Source organism: Staurois parvus, unplaced genomic scaffold (genome assembly GCF_062004578.1).
Source record: "Staurois parvus isolate SC_StPar_1 unplaced genomic scaffold, SC_StPar_1.0 ptg003243l, whole genome shotgun sequence".
In the NCBI taxonomy this organism is placed as follows: Eukaryota; Metazoa; Chordata; class Amphibia; order Anura; family Ranidae; genus Staurois; species Staurois parvus.
Genome location: NW_028321039.1, coordinates 255,247 through 272,500, shown reverse-complemented (window position 1 = coordinate 272,500; position 17,254 = coordinate 255,247). Strand labels below are relative to the sequence as shown.

Genomic DNA, 17,254 nt, shown 5'->3' with positions numbered 1-17,254 from the left:
GTGCGGCACTCCATGACTGCGCAATTGTTAAAGTAATGCAGCGCCGTAACGCAAATTGCTTCTGTAACCGTTTCCTGACCGCCGTATAGCAGACCGCCAAAGGGCGGCACGGGTGCGCAAAATCACGTATACATACCAGGGGTGGACTGACCATTTGGAAACTCGGGCACTGCCCGACGGCCCGGGGTCAGTAGGGGGCCCCATGAGATGCCCTGGTACCTTTTTCATAGGCTTTTTTTAGTTTGGGCAAGGACACAGGGGCCCCATGATGCCCTATTGCCTGGGGGCCCCATGAGTTGTCAGTCCACCCCTGATACATACATGATTTGTGTTCCCACGGTTTTCAGGCCCCTCCCAGATAGTGTCAAATTGCCCATCAGTACACCAGTCATCACATTTAACCCCTTGTTGCCACAAGTTTTTGGAAAATGAAGAAAGAAAAACATATTTTTTCTTTTCTTTTTTTATATTTCAAAACCTTGTGAGAAAAAATGAGATCTGCAAAATACTCACCTTGTCTCTTTTTAAATTCTTAGGGGTGTCTACTTTCCAAAAAGGGGTCATTTGGGGGGGGGGGGGGTTTGGTGCTATCCTGGCATTTCAGGGCCTCCGAAACTGTGATAGGTAGTGAGGAAGTGAAATGAGGAAGTTATGCACCTTCAGGCTTTCAACGTGGTCATTGGATTTCAGGCTCCTGTATGTGGCTAGGCTCCCAAAACGTCTCACACATATGGTATCCCCATACTCGGTAGAAGTAGCAGAATGTATTTTGGGGTGTAATTCCACATCTACCCATGGCTTGTGTGAGAAATATATCATTTAAATGACAACTTTGTGTAAAAAAAAAAATGCTTTTGTCATTTTCCAAAAACATGTGGAAAAAAATAAATCTTCCATGGACTCAATATGCCTCTCAGCAGATAGCTGAATCTGCGAATCTGTTGAATCTGTGACTGTGAATCTGTTGAAGTTCATATTCTCCTTTTTGTATTTGTATTTACAAAAGTTTCAATAAAAAGAAGTTGAATATAAAAGTTTAGTATATACTACACTATGAGGATTCCTTTTTCCTTTTACCTTGAATGATCCTCCATGAGGTAATACTAATCTAGGTGTATCTGCTACAAGTTTCATATTGAAGATTAAGATCCTTAAGGAGTACATTTCGTCCAGTGGTTGCTTCCAGGAAGCATACGGCGCATGTGGACCTTTCCTTTGGGGGTCAAAACCTTCTGGGAAGGGACAGTGTGTTTGGTGTTGAAGATTAAGATCCTTAAGGAGTACATTTGGTCCAGTGGTCGCTTCCAGGAAGCACACGGTGCATGTGGACCTTTCCTTTGGGGGTTAAAAACTTCTGGGAAGAGACAATGTGTTTGGTGTTAAAGATTAAGATCCTTAAGGAGTACATTTCGTCCAGTGGTCACTTCCTGGAAGCATACGGCGCATGTGGACCTTTCCTTTGGGGGTCAAAACCTTCTGGAAAGGGACAGTGTATTTGGTGTTGAAGATTAAGATCCTTAAGGAGTACATTTAGTCCAGTGGTCACTTCCAGGAAGCATACGGCGCATGTGGACCTTTCCTTTGGGGGTCAAAACCTTCTGGGAAGGGACAGTGTGTTTGGTGTTGAAGATTAAGATCCTTAAGGAGTATAGTTCATCCAGTGGTCACTTCCAGGAAGCATACAATGCATGTGGACCTTTCCTTTGGGGGTCAAAACCTTCTGGAAAGGGACAGTGTGTTTGGTGTTGAAGATTAAGATTCTTAAGGAGTACATTTCATCCAGTGGTCACTTCCAGGAAGCATACGGCGCATGTGGACCTTTTCTTTGGGGGTTAAAACCTTCTGAGAAAGGGACAGTGTGTTTGGTGTTGAAGATTAAGATCCTTAAGGAGTACATTTTGTCCAGTGGTCACTTCCAGGAAGCATACGGCGCATGTGGACCTTTCCTTTGGGGGTCAAAACCTTCTGGGAAGGGACAGTGTGTTTGGTGTTGAAGATTAAGATCCTTAAGGAGTATAGTTCGTCCAGTGGTCACTTCCAGGAAGCATACGGCACATGTGGACCTTTCCTTTGGGGGTCAAAACCTTCTGGAAAGGGACAGTGTGTTTGGTGTCGGTGATGGTTTCCTGGGCACCTATTGGATATATGTTGGTCCTTGGCTGATGGACTTTTTATTGCATATATAAAATTTTTGGATTGGACTTTCTGATATATGGAAAAGCAAATTCAAAAATGTGTTTTAGCCCTGCACCCTCCATCTATTTATGTTTTGTGTATTCTGGCCGGCAATATTGTGCTAGCTGCTTGCGTGGGGGTATACCTTCCCAATCTAAATAGACCCAAGCGCAATATAGGTTGTTCATTTTTTTATTACCAAAAGATTGTATTGATGAATAGACAAAGGCATGTCCATGACCTCTGTATGCAATCATATTACATGAAGTCAGAATGCATACAAGCAACATACATGTCACGAACAGAAATGTGTAATGATCAAACACAATGTCATGAGGCCAGAGTTTCGTTTCCACTCCCCCCTACATCACTCTATTGGGGATCCTTGAAGCTCACCCGTTCCTGGCTTGTATCTCCCTCACTTTGTGATCCAGAGAAAAACACAAAACAGAAATTGTTCAGCATTTGCTTTATTATGAGCAGAATGGGTTTCGTTTTGTACAGAAGTTTATATCTGCTTTTTTACATTCATGTCCCATGCCCCGGGTTATTGCACAGATGGGTTCTTGACTTGACCCATCCCGAGAATGGTTTCGGTAGGTTTGTGCCAGGCCACCATGAGGAACGGACGGTCAGCTATGAATTCGGGGTTTGAGAAGTAGGTTAATTGAGCGGCAGTCGCACTATGCGCCCCTGTTCCTCCCTCATCGATGCTCATAAAGGAGTGGTGTAAAATCTGTCAACAAAAAAAGGAACAAATTAACTAAAATGTTACAAGCAATTTAAGATCCTATAGTACCTGTTTATATATACAAGGATGGGTCCTGGACAGGAGATATACACTCACCGGCCAATTTATTAGGTACATCTGTTCCATTGCTTGGTAACACAAATTACTAATCAGCCAATCACATGCATTTAGGCATCTAGATGTGGTGAAGACAACTTGCTGAAGTTCAAACCGAGCATCAGAATGGGGAAGAAAGGGCATTTAAGTGACTTTGAACATAGCATGATTGTTGGTGCCAGACGGGCTGGTTTGAGTATTTAAAAAATTGCTGATCTACTGAGATTTTCCCGCACAACCATCTCTAGGGTCTACAGAGAATGGTCCGAAAAGGAGAAAATATCCAGTGAGCGGCAGTTGTGTGGAGGAACATGCCTTGTTGATGTCAGAGAAGAATGGACAGACTGGTTCCAGATGATAGAAAGGCAACAGTAACTCAAATAACCACTCATTACAACCAAGGTATGCAGAGTACCATCTCTGAAAGCGTAATACGTCCAACCTTGAAGCAGATGGGCTACAGCAGCAGACCACACCGGGTGCCACTCCTGTCAGCTAAGAACAGGAAATGGAGGCTAAAATTCACACAGGCACACTAAAATTGGACAATAGAAGATTGGAAAAACGTTGCCTGGTCTGAAGAGTCTGGATTTCAGCTCCGACATTTAGATAGTAGGGTCAGAATTCAGCATAAACAGCATGAAAGCATGGATCCCTCCTGCCTTGTATCCACGGTTCAGACTGGTGGTGGTGTCATGGTGTGGTGGGATCCATCCTGCCTTGTATCAATGGTTCAGGCTGGTGGTGGTGTCATGGTGTGGGGGATCCATCCTGCCTTGTATTAATGGTTCAGACTGGTGGTGGTGTCATGGTGTGGGGGATCCATCCTGCCTTGTATCAATGGTTCAGGCTGGTGGTGGTGTCGTGGTGTGGTGGATCCATCTTGCCTTGTATCAATGGTTCAGGCTGGTGGTGGTGGTGTCATGGTGTGGTGGATCCATCCTGCCTTGTATCAATGGTTCAGGCTGGTGGTGGTGGTGTCATGGTGTGGTGGATCCATCCTGCCTTGTATCAATGGTTCAGACTGATGGTGGTGGTGTCATGGTGTGGTGAGATCCATCTTGCCTTGTATCAACGATTCAGACTGGTGGTGGTAGTGTCATGGTGTGGGGGATCCATCCTGCCTTGTATCAATGGTTCAGGCTGGTGGTGGTGGTGTCATGGTGTGGTGGGATCCATCCTGCCTTGTATCCATGGTTCAGGCTGGTTCACCCTTTTGGGACCAAAGTCACTGTAGTGAGGGTTTGGAGGCTCCTTTCCAATAAAAGTTTCTCTGATACGAATTCCAGGTGCCATATGAGGACTGACAATACTGATAGAATTGTAAATCATTCTTCCAGTGCTCTCCAAACCCTCACTACAGTGACTTTGGTCCCAAAAGGGTTAACCCACATCCAGGGGAGTCTTGAAAAGGAAAAGGAAGGAGTCAGCATGTACTTGACAGCAGCTGGCGCCAAGGGTGATATGAAGCTGAAGGGGGAGATCTTGTTCCACCTTGGAGTGACACCTGCTGTCCTGGCATACAGAATGCATTATTGGAGGTATCCTGCTGGCCAATCACCACCGTCTCAAATGCATGACCTATTACTGTTACATCCAGAGAAGCTCACGGGACTACAGATTGTGAAATAAGCAGTGATTGATCACTAGTACCTACAGGTGCTTGAGTGTGTTATGGAACTGGGTCAGCCCCAGAGACCTCCAAACAATGGACCACTTGGTGGAGATTTTGGAGCATTACACGGTGGTGGAGGACCTGCTCTGAACCACCAAACCCAAAGGAGCACCAGCAGTGCAAAAGATAAAGTAGCCACCAAATAGGGAACCAACTTGCAGTGGAAACTTCAGTTCCATGTTTCTAAATATAAAATAAGGCACGTAGGGAAAATAATTCCTTCACAGAGTACAATATTGGGGGTACAGTGTTGGCCAGCACTACAGAGAAATGGGAATATCTATTTCAGATGACTACAAATCAAATTCTAGGAGGCATCACTAGAGGGGTCAACAGCAGGAAGAAGGAGTTCCAGATTCCTCTATGTTTGCTGATCTTACGTCTTTACTGATCACTGTTGCTGGATAGGAAGCTGTACCTGTGGCTCAGCACTTCCTCCACCTACCATCTTCATCATTACCCCACCAGTCACCAGATCACCAGTCATTGGAAAGGGCGGCCAATACTGATGATTAGTCCTGTGCCTTCTGCTGCTCTGTTATGGGAAGATATTCTACAGTATAGGTCCTCTTTAAATGCATTGACCCTGAGCACAAACAGAGAGCATGATGTCCTTTGTTCTAGGATGGGGGTCAGCAACCCATTGATTGTGATCTACCAGTAGAGCGTGTTGACCTGCGCTCTGCAGAACCTCAAACACAGTGGAGCTCTTATATGAAGCAGTAGGACTATTTTTTTTACTTGGAGTGAGGCCGGCCATGGAGAGAGCAGGCAGCGGCATCAGCCGGTACAGCTGTGAGGAGGTGACATTGGGGTTGGGCAACACTGTGCCCGGTGATCCTTGATGCCTCCAGTGTTGTTCAAGCAGATCTCCACCTCTCTAAGGTTGCCTATCCCTGATCTAGGACCATGATATTAGAGGCACCAAAATACAAAATCTAAAGACAAAAGAAAGATACTTACGTCTGAAACTCTTAGCCTTGATTTCTTTGAGATCCTGGAGAAGTCGGCATTGTCACTACTGAATATGTTTGCGAAGCCCATGGATAACAGTGCATATCGCACATTGACCGTGGCGTTGAAGGATACTTTGGGTATGTAGAGGTCCAACATACTGTGGAGGAAAATACACATCAATGTCTGTATTATCAATACCAACCATCCCAGATATTCTCAACTAGGCAAAAAGTATGGACAAGCTACATCAACCCCAATCAACAAATCAGAATTCAATTGTTCTGATTTGATTCCAAGGGTAAAAGCTGAATTGTATTTCCATCCATTCAGTCCTGAGATTTACAAAGTTTTGCCACGCAACCCAACCTTGTCTGGTAGGAGGTCCACAGTTAAGGATAGCTCTCCAATCAAAAGAGGACCTGCTGGACCACTGCAGAGAGACCACTGCTTCCACACAGAGAGCAAGGGTCCTTCTCTGCAGCATTCTGGCTGGGGACAGGCTTCTCTAATATGCCTTTCCTGCTATGGCAGCTTTGTAAAGAATTGAACTGTAAGAGCTCATTCATACAGACAGAGGTCCTTGTCACCCATCTGAAAAGCAGTCTTTCATGGATCGCTTTTCAAAGGGCAGTTGGCAGGTGATATTTCCCCTTCTCATTGATTATTTTAACCCTTAAAGGCCCTCACTACCAAGACTCAACTGCATGTTTCCCACAGATGTTCAGGAGAAGCAGCTGCAAGAAGGAAGGAGTACTCAGCAGTAGTGCTGTGGTTGGTGGCTGCGGGAGGAGGGGGGAGTTCTGTGTACTGGAGGGGGCCAGAAAGTGGGGGAACTGTGTGTTTTCGGTAATGCCAGGAGGTGAGGGAGCTTTGTGTACTGGGGGTTCTAGGAGGTAAGGGAGCTCTGTGTATTTGGGGTTCTAGGAGGTGGGGGGGAGCACTGTGTATTGGGGGTGGGGGGAGCTCTGTGTATTTGGGGTGCAAGGAAGTGGGGGGAGCTCTGTATATTGGAGGTGCTAGGAAGTGGGGTGCACTGTATATTGGGGGTGCAAGGAGGTAGGGGGAACACTGTGTATTTGGGCGCAAGGAGGTGGGGAGAGCTCTGTATATTGGAGGTGCTAGGAGGTGGGGGGAGTGCTGTGTATAGGGGGGTGCTAGGAGGTAGGGGGAGCTCTGTGTATAGGGGGGTGCTAGGAGGTGGGGAGAGCTCTGTGTATAGGGGGGTGCTAGGAGGTGGGGAGAGCTCTGTATATAGGGGCGTGCTAGGAGGTGGGGAGAGCTCTGTTTATAGGGGGATCCTAGGAGATGGGGGAAACTATGTGTATAAGGGGTGCTGGGAGTGGGGGAGATCTTTGTATTGGGGGGGTGCTAGAAGGTTTGGGGAGATCTGTGTATTGGGGGTGCAAAGAGGTAGGGGGAGCTCTGATAATTTGGGCACAGGGAGGTGGGGAGACCTCTGTATATTGGAGGTGCTAGAAGGTGGGGTGAGCTCTGTGTATAGGGGGGTGCTAGGAGGTAGGGGGAGCTCTGTGTATAGGGGCATGCTAGGAGGTAGGGGGAGCTCTGTATATAGGGGCGTGCTAGGAGGTAGGGGGAGCTCTGTATATAGGGGCGTGCTAGGAGGTAGGGGGAGCTCTGTATATAGGGGCGTGCTAGGAGGTAGGGGGAGCTCTGTATATAGGACCGTGCTAGAAGGTAGGGTGAGCTCTGTGTATAGGGGGGTGCTAGGAGGTAGGGGGAGCTCTGTATATAGGGGCGTGCTAGGAGATGGGTAGAGCTCTGTATATAGGAGGATGCTAGGAGATGGGGGAAGCTATGTGTATAGGTTGTGCTGGGAGTGGTTGAGACCTTTGTATTGGGGGGTGCTAGAAGGTGAGGGGAGATCAGTGTATTTGGGGTGCTGGAAGGTGGGGGAGCTCTGTGTATAGGGGCGTGCTAGGAGGTGGGTAGAGCTCTGTATATAGGGGCGTGCTAGGAGGTAGGGGGAGCTCTGTATATAGGGGCGTGCTAGGAGGTAGGGGGAGCTCTGTATATAGGGGCGTGCTAGGAGGTGGGTAGAGCTCTGTATATAGGGGCGTGCTAGGAGGTGGGTAGAGCTCTGTATATAGGGGCGTGCTAGGAGGTAGGGGGAGCTCTGTATATAGGGGCGTGCTAGGAGGTGGGTAGAGCTCTGTATATAGGGGCGTGCTAGGAGGTAGGGTGAGCTCTGTATATAGGGGCGTGCTAGGAGGTAGGGGGAGCTCTGTATATAGGGGCGTGCTAGGAGGTGGGTAGAGCTCTGTATATAGGGGCGTGCTAGGAGGTGGGTAGAGCTCTGTTTATAGGAGGATGCTAGGAGATGGGGGAAGCTATGTGTATAGGTTGTGCTGGGAGTGGTTGAGACCTTTGTATTGGGGGGTGCTAGAAGGTGAGGGGAGATCAGTGTATAGGGGGTGCTGGAAGGTGGGGGAGCTCTGTGTATGAGAGGTGCAAGGAGGTGGGGGGAGATCTGTATATTGGGGGTGCTACGAGGTGAGGGAGTTCTGTCTTGGGGAGGAAGGGGGATGTCTGTTCTGGGGGGAGGCTAGGGGTGAGGAGAGCTTTGCACTAGGGGGTTGGAGGACGGGTGAGCTTTCTGTACTGGGGAGTGATAGAAGGGGGGAGCTCTGCATCCACACAATGGGGGGTGGGGGAGCGCAGTTTCCCATCTTCGCCCTGGACACCAGTTGACCTTGTTCCAGCACTGCCCCTAGGGAACCACCATTCACTGTAGCATTGCCTGTTATACCGTGTTCTGTGCTTATGGTACATCCCGTTATTGTGGTCAGTTTGTTCTGCATTCATCCAGTAATCATCGCGATGGACATTGCTGTTTGTATGATCGTTTGGCTGATCCCTCTAACAGGGATACAACAGGAGTCTCACGTATACCTGGTTCTCATTGAAGAAAAGTACTGTTTAATCTTCTGGGGGGTCAGTTGTTTCACCATAATGCGGAGATCACCCTGCGGTACGATGAGGAGGAGGGCTACGTTACCGGCATACGGCACTTCCACCACAGCGCATTTCAGCTCTTTGTCCTTGTACGTCTTGTACCTTCCCTGCCGGCGCATCATTGGCACTAAGACCGTTTCCTGCCCAGGCACCGTGAAATTTCTGTCCTCTGTATTTTGTAGGTCGAATTCGAATTTCCATTTCGCTGGAGAACAAAAATAAAGATTAATTTAACCACTTCCAGTCTGGACACTTTTACCCCCTTCCAATCAGGCCAATTTTCAGCTTTCAGCGCTATCACACTTTGAATGACAATTGCGCGGTCATGCAACACTGTACCCAAATGAATTTTTTACCATTTTTTTGAGACAGATAAAGCTTTATTTTGGTGGTATTTATTCACCACTGGGATTTGTATTTTTTTTGCTATGTAAATGAAATGTCCAAAAATTTTGAAAAAAAGTGTTTTTTTTTATAAATTTTGCAAATAAATAATATTTCATCATAAATCTTAGCCAAAATTTATTCCGTTATCTTTTTAGTAAAAAAAAAAAAATCCAAATTAGTTTATAAGCAAAAATTATAATTTTTAAACATTTTTTTTACATTTTTATTTTATTTTTTTATATTATTTTTTATTTTTATTTTTTATTTTTTTTTATTTTTTTACATACGGTCACCCTAGCAGTACAGTGTCACCATGGTGACACTGTACTACTTGTGTGGGGTGATGAAGATTTTTTTTTTTTTTTTTACACTGATTGCTTTTACACCCATATAGGATGTAAAAGCAATCATTTCTCTTTCTCTCTGTGTGCATTCTTGCACTCATTGAGAAGTATTGAGTGAGCTGTGATTGGTCACAGCTTGTCACATGGTACAAGGCTTTTGTGAATAGCCTTGTACCATGTGACCTCTGTGATCATTCACAGATTTCACACGTAGTAAGCAATGATGTCACAAGTGACATCTTGCTTACTACTTTGCATGTGATCACTGATTGGCCAATCAGTGATCACATGATCGGGACCTCGTACAGAGGTCCCATCCGACGATCGGTGTTTCACTGTGTCCGGAGGACACAGCGGGCACCGGATCGCGGTGCTGCGCGCTCCCAGGGAGCGCGCACAAGCAGGGTGCGGGGAGGCCGTTTATAGACGGCCACCCGACCCTGCAGTGCCACCGTCCGCCCGTTTATATACAACGGCCGGACGGGAAGTAGTTAAAGGTAAATTACAGGGGTTTGGGATTAATTAGAGTTTAATTTATATAAATTGTATTTTTTTAAGTTGTTCAGCTTTTGTTTTTATAGGCTGTATCTGTTTTTACTATTTATACAATTTTTACAATCATTGTTTTAACATATTGATATTACAAATAAACATTTAAAAGTGTTTGTAAAACCCAACAATGAACTTTCCTCATTTTCTTGGTCAGTTAAACATATCATTAAAAGTATTTTCTATCATATTAAAAAGATATATAATTTTATTTCATATTTTTTTTTAAAACAAAGAAAGAAATACAGAAACATAAAAACAATTTCAGTACTAAGTGTGGAACCGAAATTCGAACTTGATTATATAATTGTAGTTACTCCCTACATGTTTCGCCCTCACGGGCTTCTTCAGGGGGGATTTTTGAAGAGATTTCAACCGCCGAGGCAGTCTAAAAGTATATAAAAATATTATACAATTACCAAACAACTTTAATGTTTCCAACAGAAACAGTGTATCAATCAAATATATATATGGGACTACATTAAAATTATACATTAAAGTTGTTTGGTAATTGTATAATTTTTTTATATACTTTTAGATTGCCTCGGCGGTTGAAATCTCTTCAAAATTCTCCCCTGAAGAAGCCCGTGAGGGAGAAACGTGTAGGGAAAAACTACAATTATATAATCAAGTTCGAATTTCGGTTCCACACTTAGTACTGAAATTGTTTTTTGTTTCTGTATTTCTTTCCTTGTTTTAAAAAAAATATGAAATAAAATGTTATATCTTTTTAATATGATTGGTATTCATGTTCCTGCACCCTGACAGTCCCATCCTTCCTATTGAATATCCTTAATTCTAAGGGATGTGGTGCAATAAACATATCTGGTCGCTCGCTCGCCACTTTACTGTTAATATCATTAAAAGTGTTTTGTTATATCTGATTAATAAGTACAAAAATGCCTTTCGATCCTGACAGAAATCCAGTGAGCTGCTAACTTCCTGTGCTCCTTCAATAGTACCTTTAGGTTCATGCACTCTTCCAATTGAGCCACCAAATAACATATATAAATAATTTAAGACCATTGCATGCCAAGGTCAATACATACACTATATAGCCAAAAGTATCGGGCCGCCTGCCTTTCAACGTACATGACCTTTAATGGCCCCCCAGTCTCAGTCCATAGGGTTCAATATTGAGTTGGCCCCGCCCTTTCCACACACATGACCTTTAATGGCCCCCCCAGTCTTAGCCTGTAGGGTTCAATATTGAGTTGGCCCCGCCCTTTGCACACACATGACCTTTAATGGCCTCCCAGTCTTAGCCCGTAGGGTTCAATATTGAGTTGGCCCCGCCCTTTGCACACACATGACCTTTAATGGCCTCTCAGTCCGTAGGGTTCAATATTGAGTTGGCCCCGCCCTTTGCACACACATGACCTTTAATGGCCTCCCAGTCTCAGTCCATAGGGTTCAATATTGAGTTGGCCCCGCCCTTTGCACACACATGACCTTTAATGGCTTCCCAGTCTTAGTCCATAGGGTTCAATATTGAGTTGGCCCCGCCCTTTGCAGCTATAACAGCTTCTGGGAAGGCCGTCCACAAGGTTTAGGAGGGTGTCTATGGGAAGGTTGGACCATTCTTCCAGAAGCACATTTGTCAGCTCAGGCACTGATGTCGGGGGAGGAGGCCTGGCTCGCAGTCTCCGCTCTAATTCATCCCAAAGGTGTTCTATGGGGTTGAGGTCAGGACTCTGTGCAGGGCAGTCAAGGTCCTCCACCCCAAACTGGCTCCTCCATGTCTTTATGGACCTTGCTTTGTGCACTGGTGCGCAGTCATGTTGGAACAGGAAGGGACCATCCCAAACTCTTCCCACAAAGTTGGGAGCATGAAATTGTCCAAAATGTCGCCTTAAGAGTTAATTTCACTGGAACTAGGGGGCCAAGTCCAATCCCTGAAAAACAACCCCACACCATAATCCTCCTCCACCAAACTTTACACTTGGCACAATGCAGTCAGGCAAGTACCGTTCTCCTGGTAACCGACAAACCCAGACACGTCCATTGGATTGCCAGATAGAGAAGCGTGATTGGTCACTCCACAGAACACGTCTCCACTGCTCTAGAGTCCAGTGGCGGCGTGCTTTACACCACGGCATCCGACGCTTTGCATTGCACTTGGTGATGGAAGGCTTGGATGCAGCTGCTCAGCCATGGAAACCCATTCCATGAAGCTCTCTACACACTGTTGTTGGGCTCATCTGAAGGCCACACCAAGTTTGGAGGTCTTTAGCTATTGACTCTGCAGGTCTTTATGGACCTTGCTTTGTGCACTGGTGGGCAGTCATGTTGAAACAGGAAGGGGCCATTTATAAACCCTTCCCACAAAGTTTGGAGCATGAAATTGTCCAAAATGTCACCTTAAGAGTTCCCTTCACTGGATTAAGGGACCTTTAGTGTGGCCCAAAGGCGTGGAGGAGATTAGGCGGTACATGTAGCAACACATTGTTCGGGTGCTATAAAAATCTTCAAATAAATAACTGGAGACATTGCAACCTATATTTTGAGGCCCTGTGCCTCCACCCACCCAGCCCAGATATTATCACACTTTGCTGCAGCTTATGTACGTAAGTTTGTAGAGAGGAAGAGCACCATTAGTTGCTGCCTTCCAACCAGAGACCGTGGGTGGGGTTGGCAGTTTCCATTTCAACAAAATTTCTCACCTAACATAATAAGCAGGAAAGAAGACAAACAGCTTACTATGCTTAGGTGCCTCCACAAGATCAGTAAGTCCCAACAGCAGTATCAGCGGGTCCATAGGAACAGACAGGTTACCAACTGCTCTGATAGTGTCCAATACCCCAGTCTAAAAGGGACGCAGCCTCACACATAGCCAAAGCATATGGTTAACGTGCCCTCAGCCATGTCACAGACACGTCATTCTGCCAGAATAAATTGCATCCAGTCATTGAGGCGTATAATATACTCCATGGATACATTTCATTTGTATAAAGTGATCTCTGGCAGAGACCATAGTAGGAAGCAGGGGTGTATTTACCCCAAGGCAAACAAGGCATTTGCCTAGGGCGGCATTTTTCAGGGGAGTAGCACTGCCCCTTGAAAGAAGGGACATACCCGACATGGGGACCTGGTGGGTTCCCAGAGATGCTGTGGGTTTCATGACGGTGTATGCAGAGCCCGACTCTCATTCCTGGGGATGTCCGGAGCTGTGAAGGTGAATGTCTTATTTTCTCTCTTGCCATGGGGGGATGGTGGCTGGTGTATGGGGGGCAGTGGTAGTGGAAAGCTTGGGTGGAGGGCAGGGGTGTTCTTGGTCAATGTCAGGCCCTTTGTGTGGGGGAGGGGTGCAAATGTTTGTGTTGCCTAGGGCAGCACAAATCTAAATCAACCACTGGTAGGGAGGTATTGCAAAAGGTAGTCCTCGCAGTCATCTTCCGTAGGGGACGGGTGGTCCCGCGCCATTTACTATAGAGTCAGATGAAAAGAACGTCACCAGCACACTGAGGATCTCCTGATATGGGTCCAAAGCTTTATTAGGCAATCACATAGTTACAGCAAGTGCGACATTTCGGAGTCTTGCAGGACCCCTTCATCAGGGCTCTCACAGGACCCCTTCATAGGCAGCAATGATGGGCACTGATAGGCTGCACTGATGAGGTGGCACTGATGAGGTGGCACTGATAAGGTGGCACTGGTGGGCATTGATGAAGAGGCACTGATGATGCTGCAATGATATGCGGCACTGACAGGCGGCAATGATGGGCACTGATAGGCGGCAATGATGGGCACTGATAGGCTGCACTGATGAGGCATCACTGATGAGGCGTCACTGATGAGGTGGCACTGATGAGGTGGCACTGGTGGGCATTGATGAAGAGGCACTGATGATGCTGCAATGATATGCGGCACTGATAGGCGGCAATGATGGGCACTGATAGGCGGCAATGATGGGCACTTATGGGGCTGCACTGATAATCAGTGCCCTGAATATCAGTGCAGATGTCTCCTTTGACAGTTGCCAGATATCGGCAGTACTTTCTGGGCTGGGGGACAGCATACGCCCCAGCCTGCCTACTCCCCTATAATTTTACACAGCGGGAGTTTGTCAGCAAATCCTGGCCAATGATGGGGACCTGCTGATTGGCTGTGTCAAATCACAGCCCAGAGCCCTGTGTTGATTGTCAACACAGGGCTCTGAACAAAAGGAGCGATCACTTTGCTTCTTTTCCCTGCTAAGCAGGGAAAAGAATCAAATAGATCTCCAGTGCAAAGCAGCAAATAATACACACGTTAGCACTTGTTTGGCACACATTGATTTGATAACCCCTTCCCAGGCGGTGTCGTTAGTACAGTGAAAGTGTATATTATTAGTACTGATCACTGTATTAGTGTCACTGGTGATGTCAGTGGCAGTTGGCCAGTTCTCACAAAGTGTCAGTTAATGTTAGATTGCCCGCCGCACTATCACAGTCCCACAGTCGTTGATCGTCACCATTACTATTATAAAAAAAAATTCCAGTGTATATATACCATAGTTTGTAGATGATATATATATATATATATATATAAGTCCCTCGCTGGCTTGTATGCGTCTGGAGTGGAGGAACCACAGGACCACCAGACATACTAGCAGAAGGACTGGAACCCGTCATGCTGCCCCCTTACTCTGTACGCCTAGGGACTGGCTGCAAAGTACCTGATGGTGGAGCCTGAAGAGTTGAGAAAGGCCTCTCTTACAGTTCTGGCTCAGGAGTCCCTAGCAAGGTGACAGGAAACGCCAGAGCACAGGGTGGCACAAGTGCCTGATAAGTCCCTCGCTGGCTGGTATGCATCTGGAGTGGAGGAACCACAGGACCACCAGACAGGCTGGCACAAGGACTGGAACCTGTGAAGAGCAAAGAACAGTTGGTGCAGATGTAGAGCAAGCACAATACAGAGTCGGACAGTCCAGGTCAGCAACTAAGACCAGGTTCAAGCTGTAGGCAGGAGAGTACTCAGGAGCAGGGGCAGACTGACCATTTGGAAAGTCGGGCACTGCCCAAGGGCCTGGGGTCAGTAGGGGGCCCCATGAAATGCCCCTGGTACCTTTTTCATAGGCTTTTTTGAGTTTTGGCAAGGACACAGGGGCCCCATGATCCCCCATTACCTGGGGGCCCCATGAGTTGTCAGTCCGCCCCTGCTCAGGAGTAAGCCAAGGGCAGTAACAACAGATAAGAAGAGCAGAAGGAGCAGGCAGAGAGGTAATCCAGAGACAGGGATGGTACAGGTGGCGTTCAAGGCAGAGTCAAGGGCAGACCAAGTCCGCAGCAGAAAATAAAGCAGGAACTGGTATCAGGAACACAGGAACATAGTAGACCAAATGGCACTGTCAGACAGCAATAGTGTAGTTCAAATGGCCCTTCTGGCGCCAATGCGCATTCGAGTATGTGCACGCGCTCCCAGTCGCACACATGCATGCGCACCTGTAATACAGCCATGGGCAGAGTTCCTCAGATTCATGCATCTGCGCACATGAATGTTCCTTTCCTGACACTGGCCTATCCGGGATAGACTTTTGTAAAAAAAAAAAGATAGCCCTATGGTCGTTGTATCTGTTGTTTTTTTACATCTTTTGCCTCAAAATGTACTTTATGTAGTAAAGTGTAATTGGACTTACCTTGAAAGACGGTATAATCTAGGAGAATCATCAATGTTTTAGAATCCAAGTTACTGACCAAATTCTGAATCTTATTGTCTGTTCTGTTACTGACCAGCTCATTGATTGTTTTCTCAGCATTCTGAGGGTCGCTGAAGCTGATGGTTTGAATGGAGGCGTTGTAGTAGTGAGTCACATTCTGTTGGTATTGTGGGAAAACGTTTGCCGAATTGTCTATGAAGATCTCATTACCGAGCTTGAATTCTACGTCTTGGGTGTTCTGACTTAACACTTGAAGGAACTTTCTATAGCTTTCATGCAGCTCCTTGTCTGTCTTGGTGTCATTCAGGCCCATGCCTTGGAGAATTTCTATACGAGTCTTGGATCGGGATCCGAGAGCCAACATGGAGAGGGTTGTGTAGACACTGATTGGTGAAAAAAATAGGTTTAGTGGGGCTTTTATTGTTGGGGATGATATGAATTTATACATCTTTATAGCAAAGTCCACACTGGCTTCAGATATCTCTGACTTTTGCCATGCAGAGTTAAGGTTGTAGTTGTGTACGTGGTTCGCTTTCGAAGGGCCTGTTGCAAGGATCAGTGGGATGAACAACTGGAGGAGGAGAAGAATCTTCATCTTTCTTTCACACCTGTGGGAAATAAAATATGTGTTGTAGAGTTTAGATTGTAATCTCCACGAGCCGGGCCCTCACATTCCTTCTGTACTGAAAGTATTGTAATTGTACCGCCCCCCTTATATTGTAAAGCGCTGTGCAAACTGTTGGCGCCACATAAATCCTGTATCGCTTCTCGGCCTTTTGGCTAAGATCAAGTGTAGTATCTGTTCTTATCAGTGTCCAGTGGGGGTGCTCCCGGCCATTCTAGCTTTGCGGGGATGGCTGTTGTATAGTACCCTCACTGGTATGATGGGGGTCTGGAAGGCCAGTATCGGGGGGACAGAAACCGGGGAGCGCCACAAGTTAAGCTGGGGCCCTGGGAGTAATTCCCCCGAGAAAGCTGGAAGGACCCAGTACCTCCTGATTTGGACGGATCTACCTTGTCTGGCCAGGGGCTGAGAAGGCAGAAAGTCCGCAAACTCAGTGCCCCCTGAGTAGACGCCCTCAGGGGTGCCACTAGTAACACCTGGGTGTGGGACCCCACTGTGTGAAGATGGCACAAGGTCACTGTTTTTACAATCTTTTTGCACAGCGCCCTAGGGACCAGGCCTTTTGGCTAGGACCAGGGCAATTTTTGCTACGGGCCTCAGGGCCTGGTCTGTGCACAATTTGGCACGGTACCACTTTTTTATTTTCTATTTATTTAATTTAACACCTCCCACGTTTTGTCACTTTTTCTTTGCTTATGCGTGTGTTTTCACTGGATGGTAGGGTGTGGGTCCTCGGGCCTACCCTGAAGTCTAGGGGGAGGATGTGTGGCCTTTTGGTTCCTTCCTCCCCTGATCCCTAGGGGGCTTTTCTTCGGGAGAGCCCCCTGACCAAGTACTGTGTGTCCGGCTTCGGCTGGACACAAGGAACGGTGGTCCACCAGGCCTTTTGGCCAGGAGGACCAATTGGGAACCTTGTCCCCATCAGGAGCTTCGTGCCCCGGGGGATCAGGGTAAGTGGTCCAAGCCCCTTTAGGGGTAGGACACAAGCACCCCTAAGTGCACTTTTTCGTGTGGTGTTTTGCACTTGCACTTTTTTTTGATTCACTTACGGGTTTTTTCGTTGTAGTTTGCACGTTTGCGGACT

The 17,254-nt window shown here is 46.7% G+C and overlaps 1 protein-coding gene and 1 pseudogene across 1 annotated transcript; one reads left to right on the top strand and one right to left on the bottom strand.

The window, feature by feature from the left end:
- Window positions 1-2,722: 2,722 nt before the first annotated feature.
- Window positions 2,723-16,140, bottom strand: LOC149428446 (serine protease inhibitor A6-like). The gene is made up of 4 exons (XM_089667401.1): window positions 15,525-16,140; window positions 8,565-8,832; window positions 5,661-5,811; window positions 2,723-2,911 (listed from the first exon to the last, which is right to left on the bottom strand). Exons 1-4 carry the CDS (start codon window positions 16,138-16,140, stop codon window positions 2,723-2,725), a joined length of 1,224 nt encoding a protein of 407 aa, XP_089523527.1.
- Window positions 16,141-16,305: 165 nt separating this feature from the next.
- LOC149428445 (U2 spliceosomal RNA) lies at window positions 16,306-16,421 on the top strand (annotated as a pseudogene).
- The last annotated feature ends 833 nt before the right edge of the window (window positions 16,422-17,254 follow it).

Excerpts from the sequence above, each read along its gene's own strand:
- LOC149428446 (XM_089667401.1), bottom strand. The coding sequence starts at position 16,140 with ATGAAGATTCTTCTCCTCCTCCAGTTGTTCATCCCACTGATCCTTGCA. Across the intron at positions 8,833-15,524 it reads AGATTATACCGTCTTTCAAG|CGAAATGGAAATTCGAATTC; the intron begins GTAAGTCCAATT and ends TTTGTTCTCCAG. Across the intron at positions 5,812-8,564 it reads TTTTCTTCAATGAGAACCAG|TATGTTGGACCTCTACATAC; the intron begins GTATACGTGAGA and ends TTTCCTCCACAG.